Source organism: Mustela nigripes, chromosome 1 (genome assembly GCF_022355385.1).
Source record: "Mustela nigripes isolate SB6536 chromosome 1, MUSNIG.SB6536, whole genome shotgun sequence".
Classification (NCBI taxonomy): Eukaryota; Metazoa; Chordata; class Mammalia; order Carnivora; family Mustelidae; genus Mustela; species Mustela nigripes.
In genome coordinates, this window is record NC_081557.1 from 205,227,840 (window position 1) to 205,240,448 (window position 12,609).

The 12,609-nt window shown below is 52.8% G+C and overlaps 1 protein-coding gene across 3 annotated transcripts in view; it reads right to left on the reverse strand.

The window, feature by feature from the left end:
- Positions 1 to 1,006: 1,006 nt before the first annotated feature.
- The window catches only part of HTRA3 (HtrA serine peptidase 3), a 28,940-nt gene continuing 17,337 nt past the window's right edge, over positions 1,007 to 12,609 (reverse strand). The window contains exons 6-10 of one of the 3 annotated variants that reach the window (XM_059380117.1): positions 12,378 to 12,515; positions 11,862 to 11,976; positions 5,125 to 5,173; positions 3,491 to 3,586; positions 1,007 to 2,158 (exon numbers count right to left, since the gene is read on the reverse strand). In XM_059380117.1, the coding sequence (XP_059236100.1) occupies positions 1,993 to 2,158; positions 3,491 to 3,586; positions 5,125 to 5,173; positions 11,862 to 11,976; positions 12,378 to 12,515 (564 nt within the window). In that variant the 3' untranslated portion in view covers positions 1,007 to 1,992. Of the gene's footprint in view, positions 2,159 to 3,490; positions 3,587 to 5,124; positions 5,174 to 10,157; positions 10,930 to 11,861; positions 11,977 to 12,377; positions 12,516 to 12,609 lie in introns of those variants that run through there. The other 2 variants (XM_059380125.1, XM_059380129.1) reach the window with 2 other exon arrangements.

Genomic DNA, 12,609 nt, shown 5'->3' on the forward strand with positions numbered 1-12,609 from the left:
TGCTCAGTGCACATGGTAATTGGAGCCCAAGGATTGCGAAACTGGGGTGTTGAACCACAGCACAGTGTCCTCATTAAAAGCTGCTTGCGACAGTTCCTGGTCCTTTTCTGGGTGTGGATGCCACGTGCCCTTTGGTCTGATTCTCCCCATCTCACTGGCCCACCGCGGGGCACACACGCGCAGCCTCACAGATGCCTGGTATGCCCATCTCCAGGAATGTCCCATGAGCCCCTCTAGGTACCACACGGAATTCCCACTGCTGCCACGCTAGCTTAGGCCACCTTCCAAAACTTCCCTGTGGGGGGCCCATTTAAATCTGGACCTGTCAAGCCTCAGGCTCTCAAAGTGTGGAAGGGCATGAAGACTGGCAATTGTCCACCCCTCCCTAAGGGGAAGGTGGCCAGTGGTCACACGGCTCACTGGGGACAGACCCTGTTACCCTGTGAGGCTTAGATCAGGGAGTTCTCTATCTTCCTGGACTCGAGGGTCCAGAACCCAGGCCTGGGCCTCTCCCTCTCAGATCAGCTAGGTGCCCCTCACCCTCACCCTGGCACTCCCACTTGCTTCCCCGGGGGTGGGGGCAAGCGCTTGCCCTGGGCAAGTCAGAACTCTCAATGCCCCCTGCCCCCGGCTGGGTCCTGGGCAATCCACTTTGTCTCTTCCTGCCTTGTTTCCCCATCGCTGGGTGAGGTGACCTGTAGCAGACACAGAGAAGCTTTGGGGGATATGGAGCACGGCTTAGCTGGGGCTCGCTGCAAGCCGGGCACCTTTTCAAGCACCCCCCACCTCCCGCCTTGGGGGCGGTGCTATCTGCGTCCTGTCTACACCCGCAAGAGGATAAGGCCAGGGCAGGAAAGCATCTTGCCTGAGACCACAGACCAGGAGAAAGTTGGGGAGCTGGCCCGATGCCCCTGTGCTCAGCGTGGTTTCCCCTGGCCCTCAGCGGGCTGATGTGTCAGTTCTCCATTCAAGAGAAGCTGTGGCTGGTGGGGGTGGGCTTCCCGGAGCGCCCCTGCTGGCTAAGGACCATGTGCTTGTAAACTTTAATTTCCATACAGTAGAGAAACATACAGTACAAGCAACACAGGGAATCCATTGTACAGCAAAGCTCACATGTACACCTCAACACACACATGCCCCCCTGCCGCTCTAGGGGTGATTCCGTGAGTCCATGCCCCTGCACAGAGCAGCACAGGGGAGGCGAAGCCGGCTCAGTCCTTGCAACCCCACCCCTGTCAGGAGGCATCCTCTGCCCAGCACCCTCTGGTCACCTCTGGCGGGGGACAAGCAGCCTTCCAGATGGTGTCAGACACTCTGCTCCTGGCCAGTCTCTGTTCCACCCCAGAAGGTGACATCATCACCAGCCACAGGGCTTGGCTTGGGAAGCCAGGGGACATGCCCTCGGGGCCTGCTCTGAGCCAGGTGCCCACATTTGATTCCCCAAGGTGGTCAGACATGGCCGCCCTCCAGGGCTTCCAGCTGGTGGATGCCACAGCCCTGGTCATTCAGTGTGATGGGCACCATGGGGTCTGGGGCAGGAGCTGGGAGGCCTTCCAAGGGGAGGATGGGTTGGGGCACTGACCTGAGCAGGAGACTCGGAGGGGAGGGTGGGGTAGGAGCAGGTTGGGCATTTAGACAGAGGTTGGACAGGTGTAAAGGCTGGGACTTGCGGGGAGCTCCAAAGGAATGTTCAAAATATCCTGGGCACTTGGAAGGTGGCCCTCAGGAGCATCTGTATGAGGGGGATATCCTGCTGCCCCGTGGTACTGTGATCTGGAAGCCAACTTTCCCGAAGGCTGAGGTGGGTGCCTGGCCAAACCCTGCCTGTGACTCTGCCCCTGGACAGCCAGGAGGAGGCCAGCGGCTCTGTTGAGGACCATCCATGGTCCTTCGTCCTGACCCTGTGGGAGGCAGCAGCTCTGGATGGGACCTCTGGGTTAGCACCTGTCCTGGAATGCAGGCTCTGGCACTCAGCGACGTGGGCTCCCACACTCACAGGACCACCTCTGGCGCGATGCTGAACAGGAGGTCATCATTGCCCCTCCGCACCTCCAGCAGCAGAGGGGACTCAGTCAGGACGGCCTCCTGCAGCTCGCTCGAGTCTGACAGAGGGCGCCCGTTGACCTTGACAATGATGTCGCCATCTTGGATTCCCCCTCTGCCAATGGAGAGACACCCAGTCACCGCACATCCCTGCGAGGCCCAGACCCCGCTCAGGGGACAATCTGATCGAACAGGAGTGGTTTAAGAAAAATCACTTCAATGGGTAAGAATTACATCCTGACTGCAAGGTGTTTATACCAGCCGGAAACCCATGTCCTACCATAGGCTAGTGCTTTGTAAGCCTGCTTCTTCTCTACATTATGAGGGTTGGGTTCAAGTTCTGGCTGCAGTCTTTTTGGCTGGGCTGCCGCAGGGCAGGCCTTGGCCCCTTTGAGCCTTAGTTTCCACCTCTACAGTCCCACGTGGGAACACGCTGCAGATTCCAAGGTCCAGGCTGCAGTGAGGGCTGACTCATTAGGCAGCCTTGGTTGGCAGCGGCCACCCTTGCCACTGAGCCCACCACTCTGGCTCTTAAGGAAGCCTGCCCATGGTCCCTCCCCATAACTGCTGAAACCCTGAATAAGGGGACTGAGTTTGGTGGCTATTCATTGGTTCACAGACCTATGTTTCAACAACTCTACTACAGGCCAGCTGCGGACCGAGCACCTGTGCTCCAGGGTCCACCTCTCCCCATACAACCTCTGAAGCAGCACCACAGAAAACAGGAAGAGGGGTCCTGCTTGGTGGAGGGGGCCCTGTGAGGCTGGAGGCCGGCCTGCCTGGCTCCTCTCTACCCCACTCCCTGCCCTCGCCCTTCACGGACCCCCGAGCACGACCTCCAGCTCCGGGGATCTCTATGAAGACTGCTAACTGCAGCCCACCCACCACTCAGACACAGAGCTGGGGCCTGGATCAGCTGTACAAGCATGAAGTATCTGCACTCCATGGGCTGCCTCAGCTCATGGTGCTGCAGACAGTCAGCTGTTCTCTGGCAGTTTCAAAGAACATGGTACTTTGTCTCATTTGATCTTGACAAAGCCTCCTCAGTGGAGGAAGAGTAGGCCAACTGCCCATTTTGCAGATGGGGAAACAGGCATAGGAAGACCCAGGTGGGCCCACTGCGCTGGTGGAAGTTGGGCTGGATTGGGGTTTGAGCTCTAGGAGGGGGGTGCTCTCCAGTACTCTGTCTCTCAAGACCCAAAGGAAAGGACATGCTGGGCTAAGGAAGGGCACTGCCAATTCTCTAAGGGGGTACATCATCTCTCCAGCCTGACTCTGGCTTAGGTGATAGACCAGAATCCCACCTGCCATTTCTGTGCCATGTCATGTGCTGGGACGGGGCTCAAGGTCATGCAAGGTCACCGAAGTGGGCCCACCCTAGGCCTCATGCCCACGAAACCCCACCCTCCTCCTGTCCAGTGTCCATGCTTCCCATAGGGAGGCCTACCTCTGGGAAGGTGAGTTTGGAACAACCTCTTGCACGTAAATCCCACTGCTGACTGATGGGAAGTCTGGATTGCTGGCCTTTAGTTCTTCCACCAAACTGAAAAAGAAGTTTCACAATGAATGCACTTTTTCTGAGCCTCTAAACTAACTCTGTGGCACAAAACTCTGCCGTTCTCCCCGCAACCACCCAGGCCAGAAGAGGCATCTCCTTTGGACCCTGACACTACTCTGTTTTACCACTGACCACTCTGGGTTGTCACTTGTTCTTCTCAGTGTTGCCCACTTGACATGGGCTCCTCAAGAGAAAGTCTACTGAAGGTGGTTGATTAGAAATGTGGATAGGGGAGGGTGTTGGATAGATGGGAGGGTGGGTGGAAGGAGGGATGAGAAAGAAGGAAAGGTAGAAGAATGGATGAACTAATGGATGGATGGATGGAGAGATGGGTGGATGGATGGATGGACGGACGGTGTGATGCATGCATAGACAGATGGTGTGATGGGTGAATGGATGAAAAGACAGAAAGAAAGAACACATTTAATAGAAAGTTTGGTATATTGGTCTGGATTACAAATGGCTGTCAAATTTAATTTCTAGATTAAGAGTTGATTAAATGGGAAGAATGATCATTTTAGGGACTGTATAGTTTTGAGGGTATAATCAATTGAGCATGCTTTAGTTCTCCCCACAGTGCACAATGCTCCTCCTCCTTCTCCAAATCCTTGGACTTGACTTGGCAAATTTTTCTCGCCTTGCTTCCCTTCCTTCTCCCTCTCACACTCCACCCTTTATTTTACTATCAGTGTTTCCAGCCACCCACTCTGCTACAGAGGTGATACCAATGAGTAGGACACAGTTCTCACTCCCAAGGAGTTCAGATTCAAAGTTGAGGGGAGCAGGGCACAACAGGTAATTCTGTCCCCTGGGACCAGTGCAATGCTTTGAAGGGAAGCACAGTTATACAGGGGGGAAAGGTGGTACTCCTCCCACTTGAGTTTCAAGGGGAGTAGAACAGTGTTCCCCCAAAATTCGTGTCCACTGAGAACCTCAGAATGTGACTTTGTGTAGAAATACGGTCTTTAAAGTTCTATTGGTTATGGATATCTAAGTAGTGTCATCCTGACTTAGGGTGAGACCTAAATCCAAGAACTGGTGTTTTTATAAGAGAAAGAGGCCACGTGTGGATGATTGGGGTGGTGTGACTACAAGCCAAGAAACACCTGGAACCCCCAGAAGCAGTGAGAGGCAAGGAAGGACTCTCCCCACAGAGCCTCCAGTGGGAGCACTGACCTGCTGATGCCCTGATTTTGGACGACTAACTTCCAGAATGTCAAAAGAATGGATTCCTATTGTCTAAAGCCACCAAGTCCATGGTAATTTGTTATGGTAGCCACAAAGGCTTGCTTCCTGGAGGAAGGGGCACCTGAATGGATTCCTGAGGGAACTGAAGGAACCTATTAGACAAAGTGGGGAAAGGTATTGCAGGCAGAGGGCTGGCCTGAGCAGAGGCTTGGGAATCTGAGTGTTCTGGCCCACAGAAACACCTGTAGGCAGCTGGACATAGCTGGGCGGGGTCTGGGAGGAGAGGGGAGGGATGAGGGTGGATGGGCAGCAAGGCTGCATCCTCAGACACTCACTTCGATGTGATGGTCCGCATCCGTATGCCGATGAATCGCTTCTTCCAATCTGGGAACAAAACATGACAGGACCCTGTTAGAGGTACTATTAAAGCCTCTGCCCTCCCTGAGGGGCCAGGTGGGATGGGAACCCCCCCCAGGAGCAAAAAGCAGCAGGATCCATCCCATGTGGTCACAGGCATAGAACCGTCTTTGTCCTCCAGGCTGCTGTTGATGGGCTCAGAGATGTCCTGCCTAGTCTGGTGACTTCCTGCTCACCCTTGCCCACAGGCCCCATGCAACCACAGCAGCTCCCACAGCTGCTCTGCCACTGAACCCCACACCCAAACCCCAGCAGCCATTGGAGGTCTCCTCTCCAGCCTCCATCTCGCAGGCTCCCCAAACTTGCCTGTTCAGATATGAACTTGTTACCTTCTCCTGCCTTCCCCATAAATGATAACATTAGCCAGTAATGCCCAGTGAGCACTGGCCATGTGCCAAGCCCTCCAGTTGGGAGACTTAAACACACAACTTCCCAAGCTGGCAGCTCTATCCCCTTGGCTCTGCCAGTCTGTGACTTAGGAGGTGTCTCAGCCCCAGAAATAACATTTTCATATTTGGAACCACAAAACAAGTCTCAACATAATTAAAATGGCTTATCATGAAAATCAGTAATAGAAGGGTATCTAGAAAATTTCCAATAACTTAGAAATGAAATAACACACTTCTGAATACCTCGTCTTCAAAGAAGAAATCAAAAAGGAAATTAGAAAGTATTTAAAACTATATAAAAATGAGAAAACAACATATCAACATTTGTGAGGTGCAGGTAAAGCAGCACATGGGGGAAATTAATAGTACCAGAGCGCCAATATCAGAGAAGAAGAAAGGTCTCACATCAGTGATTTCAGCTTTCACCATAAGAACTAGAAAGAGAAGACTGAATGAACCCAGTGTAAGCAGAAGAGAGGGAATAATAAAGACTAGAAATCAATGAGATAGAAAACAAATTCAAAACAGAAAATAAATGAAAGGCAGAAGCTTATTCTTGGAGATCAATAAAATCAATAAGGATTCAACCAGACTGATTAGCCAAAAGAAGAAAAAATAAAAAGACAAGACAATTATCCATTTCAGGATCAGGCATGGGAGAAGAGACATCACCACAGAGGCTACAGTATTGCAAGGGTAAAAAGATGTAATTATGAAAAACTGGATGCCAACACATTTGACAACTCAGATAAAATGCACACATTTCTTGAATTTTCCAAACTGCCAAACCTCACTCAAGAAGAAGCAGATAACCGCAGAAGCCCCATCTCTATTTTGTAGTTAAAAATCTTCCCACAAAGAAAATGTCAGGGCCAGGTTGTCCCACGGGAGAACTCTACCTAATGTTTAGGAAAGAAATAGTATCAGCTTTGCAGAAACTCTTCTGGAAAACTGAAAATGAGTGAATACTTCTGTGATGCTGTGATTTATAATAAGAAATATATGTTTTGGTTTTCATTTATGGTTCCCAGCACATGGCCCCTAAAACTTCTGTAATTCCCTGTGACAAGCACTCTGGGGACATATGTTTGCTGCCAGCTCCTGAAATAGCCTCACGGTGATAAATGTGCAAAGGGTGTCTTCTGTTACTCATAACACAAGCCCCTTTCAACCACTCCCAAGTGTATGTTACTGAGGTGATTTTGAGAAGACCTTAAGGTTGGGGCTGGTTGCCAGGAAGCCTACAATGTGATTAGGGGGTTGAACTTTCAGCCCCAACCTCCATGCCACCTCTGGGGAGAGGTGAGGGACTGGAGGTGAACATAATCACAAATGGCAGTGATTGAACCAATCATGCCTACACAGTGAAGCCTCCATACAACCCCAAGAGGGAGAGTCAGAGAGCTTTCAGGTTGGTGGACATGGAGGAGCTCTTTGTCCTTTCCCAGACCTACCCTGTACACCTCTCCTATTGTTCTTGAATTCTACCTCTTTACACACAAACTGACAATGTAGCAAGTAAACTGTTTTCCTGAGCTGTGTGAGCTACTCCAGCAAATGATCAAAACCAAGGAGGAGGCTGTGGGAACCCCACATCTCCAGCTGGTGGGCCAGAAGCACAGACGAAAGGCTGGACTTGTAATTGGCACCTGAAGTGGGGGTGGTTTTGTGCAACCTTAGCCACGGGTTCTGACACCCTCTCCACATAGACAGTGCCAGACTTGGGTGAAATGGTAGGACAGACTGCTGGTGCAGGGGATCCTTTTGCATTTGGTCACCAGAATGTCAGAAGTGAAGCTGTGTTATAGCAGAGAACTGAGGACAGACAAGAGGCACAGGAGGGGTGTTCTTCCTAAAAACCACCCAACCATCATCCTGTACCCAAAACTGCGAAAGAATACTAGACCAACACCCCTCATGAAGATGGCTGCAAAAAACACTTAAACATTTTCAGCAAATCAAATCCAGCAATATATACTAATGACAATACATCAATATGGGGGAGCTTTATCGCAGAAATGCAAGGATGGTTTAACATTCAAAAATCAGCCAACGCAATTCACATTAACAGACTACAAAGGAAAGCCATCATCTCAAATGGCGCAGAAAAGTGTCTGACAAAATCTTCTAACCCCATCTTTTCCTAGGAAAAACTATGAATTCAAGGGGACTTTTTCCATCTGATGAAGGACACCTTCAAGAGACATTGAGTGAGCATCCTACTTGTGGGTAAGAGTCTCGAGACTTCTCCCCCAAGGGCAAGAAGGACGCCAGGCATCCACTCTCACCACCTTCCTATTCAATATCTTAGGAAGACTCCAGCCAGTCTAGAAAAGGCATCTAGACTGGAAAGAAAGATGCAAAACTCTTTCTGTGCGCAGACTGCAGAACCATCTGTGTGCAAAATCTGACGGAACCCACAGGAATTCCTACCAGCATAATCTGTCAACATCATGGGATCTCTTATGATTAACTGATATATGAAAATCACCTTTACTTGTATATCCTGGTAACGAACAATCGGAAATTGAACTTTAACATTGAACAACTAAAACAATTGAAATCGAAATCAGGAATTGATAAGCTGATTCTAAAATCCATTTGGAAATGCAAAACCAAAACAATGTTGGAGGCAGGACAAAGCGGGAGGACTGTTGTCGCCTGACCTGAAAACACAGCAGAGAGGTGATATTCAGGACAGACAGACAATTGGGACAGAAAGGGCTCATTCTACTTTCTACAAAGGAGCAAAAGCAATTCAGTGGAGAAAAACACATGATGTTGGAATTGACTCTCCAAGGCAGAAAAAAAAAAAAAAAGAAGGAGAACTTTGATTCATACTTTGCACTCTTAAAAAATTAGTTAAAAATGCATCATTGTCCTAATGTGAAGACCTCAGAAAGTAAACTGCTGGAAGAAAACGTAGAATATAGTCCTGACCTTTGGCTAGCCAAGATTTCTTAGATAGAATTCCACACACATTAAAAAAAATTGGCAATGGAGACTTCATAGAAATTGACAAAACACCCCTCTTTGAAGGCTCCATCAGGAGAATGAAAAGCAGGAGGAGACATTTCAGCTCATCTCTCTGACAAAGGCTCCCATCCAGAATGCATCCAGACCCTTCTCAAAACCTGGGAAAAACACAAACAACTCAACTTTTTAAAGTGGGCAAAATCTCAACTGACATTTTTGCACAGAAAATCGATGGTCGATGGTTGGGATCGATGGCCCCGAGTGAGAGGAGGCTAGGAGGTTTGGGGGTGGGGAGGGAGGGGAAGCTGCCAGCTGGCGGCTCTGCTGGATTGGTGGCTCTGGTGTTTACCCCCAGCAGGTACAGCCCCAGGACACTTCCCAGCAGAGATGGGCCCATGGTCTGCCCTATATTTTGAAAGGACCCCTTGGCTGGGAAGGGTCTTTGAAGCAAAGGCAGCTGCATAACCTGGTGTAACACTCCGCAATGGGGCCAGGCTGGAGATTGGAATCTGGGAGTCACTCCCTAAATGGCATTTTCATCCACAGTTAGGGTGAGGTCCTCAGAGGTAGGAAAAAGACCCGGGCAGAAGCCTTGGTGCTGGCCCCTGGTCAGCATTGCCCAGAGCCCCAAGGTCACGCTTCAGAACAGGAAGGAGCCTGAGCTTCCAGTGCTTGTGCGTGAGCAGCACCCTGGCCAGGCCAAGGTGCAGTCCTGCCCCCTGTGAGGCAGAAGCCATCCCATTAGGGCCTTTGTTTGGAAGCCCACTGCACACCCCAGAACCAGCAGGTTTGGCCAGATGTGGCTTCTCCAGAAACTCTGGGCAGTAGGGCTGGGGCACGGTGGCCTGATGGAGTTTCTGGGTCAGCAGACAACCTTGCATCTCCTCCTTCACAGGGAGATCACTCAAATGTGGAGGGTCCCGCATGCTGGGCTGGGAGCCTGGAGGTGGTGGGCTGGGGGGCCTGACTTTGTTTCCTGTTCCACATGCTAGGGACTGGTGTGTGGTTCACAAAGCCAGGGAACGCTTGCCACTGGTCCCGACTGCTGGGCTGGGGCGAGCCAAGCTCAGGAGAGCCTCCGGCACCTTGGAGAAGAGACAGTGGGCTTCCAAGCATGGGTGCTGTCCCCTCACACCCGTGCCTCTGGCTGCTGCCTCCTGGTCCAGGGGAAACAATCTCACCCGCCGGTGTCCCCAGTCTGCCCGATCCTGGAGGCCAGGGAATGTGCTTTCCAGTGCCTCCCCACAGCTCTCCCTGGGCACACATGCCACAGAGACCCCCAGGGCAGGAGACAAGTCATGTTTCCACTCCCCAGGTTGGATGGGACCCCACTGTTCACAGAGGGCCTGACATCCATAACCACCCAGCCCCACTGACCCAAACGCCCCCGGGGGTGAACCCCCAAACCCTCCTGGAGCCTGAATCTGAGGTTCCCTTGGACCATCATGGTGTTCCCTCTCCCCTCCAGAGACCCCCGGAGCCCTCTGTGCTCCATAGCCCTACACAGGAACAAGAAACTCCCCTTAATGTCTCCTTGGTTTAACTTAAGCATGCCTTGTTTTAAAGAACTTTAGATTAACCTGGTTTAAGTATTTTGATGATTTTATTAAGACAAAACAGCAGAAGCGAACACCAACTTCAGAAGGGCTTTAAATTATAGATTCAGTCGTCCAGCTAAGATTTGTTGGGCTCTCTGACCAGTCCACATGTCCTGGGGGAGGAGACAGCTCTGGGGACAGGGGCTGAGTCTCCCAGGGTGTCTGGGGTGAGGTCAGCACTGACAGGGAGAGTCTCTGCCCAACAAAGGAATGGGCCCTGCTGGCCCCTGGTGGGTTCTAAGAGGGGAGAGGAAGTGAGGCAAGAAGCCAGGGGATGCTATCATCTGATTTCTAACAAATAGTCACCCAACATCTCAGTCTGTACAAAAGGCAGAGCCACCAATTTCCTGGAAGGGAGCCAAAGTCAAGGACACCCTTATGGGGGAGGATAATTACACTAGAAAAGCTCAGTTATTAGAGAAAGCACCAAGGCTATGACAGGTAGGAAGATGCAACCCTGGGTTAAGTTCTGAGCTTCCTAGCAGCCAAGGAGAAAAGATGTGGGGTTAGATGCCCCTCCCCCACCCGTCCAAGAGAAGAAACGTTCAGCTTCTGCAGGGAAGACTGGCTCTCCAGGCCATCTTCACATGAGGGACACCGATGAGCCCAATGGAGTTCTCAACAGGGGTTCTTCACGTGACCAGTCCTCACGGCACTGGTCTTGGCTGCACTGGGCTCCATGCGCTTGGCTGGTGGGATCCTGGAGGATCAGGCAAGCATGGGGAAGCCCCCTGCTCTCAGTGAACTGCTGGTGAAGGGGCTGGGAGAAGACATGGAAGCAATCTGAAGGTGGCACTAGTGGAGTGGCCCAGGTCTGGACGCTGGCCAGGTGGGCACGGGATACAAAATGGTGGGAGGGAGACATTCACTTGGGCTAGAATGAAAGGCAGGAAAGTGGAGGGCAACAGGACAGCTCCTGAGATCAGGAGACATAGGACCCTCCTCTGGAAGGCAGCTGTGACCACCAACCTTAAGAAGGTGATGGGCAGGCCCTCACTGGGGAGAGTCAGCCATGCCTGGCCTAAGCCTCCCCTCAGGTGGGTGCTCACGGCCATCCAGGCCTGGCTAGGGAGAGCCGGACATCCCTACGTGGACAGGGAGATGGAGCTGAGTGGAAGATGCTTTCCAAGGACTGGGGGCTTGGGTTCCACTCCCCTGGAGGAGAGACTGTCCTCCTGGACAGGCTGTATGACCAGCAGGCGGAAAGGGGGAGTTCTTGGGGATGAGCAGAGTGTCGGGTGGTAGGAAGGAAGGAGGGAGGGGCGACGGGTGAGTGGCTGGTAGAAGGGTGGGAAAAAGGGCAGATGGGTAGATAGGTGGGTGGGTGCATGCGTGGATAGAGGCAAGGGTGGGTTGATAGGTGGATGGATGGAAGGAAGGAAGGGAGGAGGGAGAGAGGGAGGAAGGACACACCAATTCTGTCTGCAGCAGCCCAGAGAAGTGGAGCCTGGTGGCCCAAGCCACTGGAGGTGGGAGGTGGGAGGTGGGTGGGAGGTGGGTGGGAGACCCCTCCCTTCCCCGCTAGAAAGGGAGCATCGGGAGGGACAGGGGTGCCCGGGGCCAAGAGGTAAGGGGAGGAAGACAGAGGCCACAGCTGAGAGGTACGGGCTTCTGGGGACTTCAGGACGGGCATGGGGTGGGCAGGGAAGGAAGGGGTTCCCAGCCTCAGCAGCCCCCAGAGCACCACTCTACCTTTGACGTGCTTATCCTGGAACTCTGCGAGGAAGCGCGTGATGCGGTCGGAGGGGATGGCGAAGGAGATGCCGGCGGCCACCTTGAGCGTGTTGATGCCAATGACCTCGCCGTCCTGGGCGGGGAGGTCAGAAGAGCCGTCACCCCGGAGCCCGAGTACCGAGTACTGTGTCCACCCCTGGCTCCCAGGGCCGAGCCGGTCATCACTGCCCCTGGAGGAGGGGCTCCCAGGGCAGTGCTGAATCTGACCTGGAAAGGCCCTCTGGGGTTCACCTCACTTCTCTCTCCAAACCCGGCCCGTCCTCTCCCTGGCTCAGGGAGCTCATGGTCTGCCCCTCAAGTAGTGCCCACTGAGGAGGACACCCCCAACCCAGGGAGGGGGTGATGAGGCCCCTGGGACCGGAGCTTCTCTCATCCATCCTTCTAGAAGTGGGGCTAGGAGTGTGTGGCCAGGACAGCTCCCCAGTCCCCCACCCTCTCTGTCCCCCAGGAACTGGCCTCCCACTCCACACTTACCTTGCACCCCCTCAATGCCACAGCCTGGGTCACCAGACATAGCCTTGTGTGCACCCGTTTTCCGTCCTCCAGCATGAAGCCCAGGCACAGAGAACACCCATGCTGGGGCTGTGGTTCCCACTCAGCGCCTGCAGGCCGCTCAGGGACAGGGTGAAGCACCCTCTGAACCCTCCCACTCCGGCTGTGCCTTCTCCCCAGACTCGCTTTCTCCTGCATGTCCCTTCTCCATGGC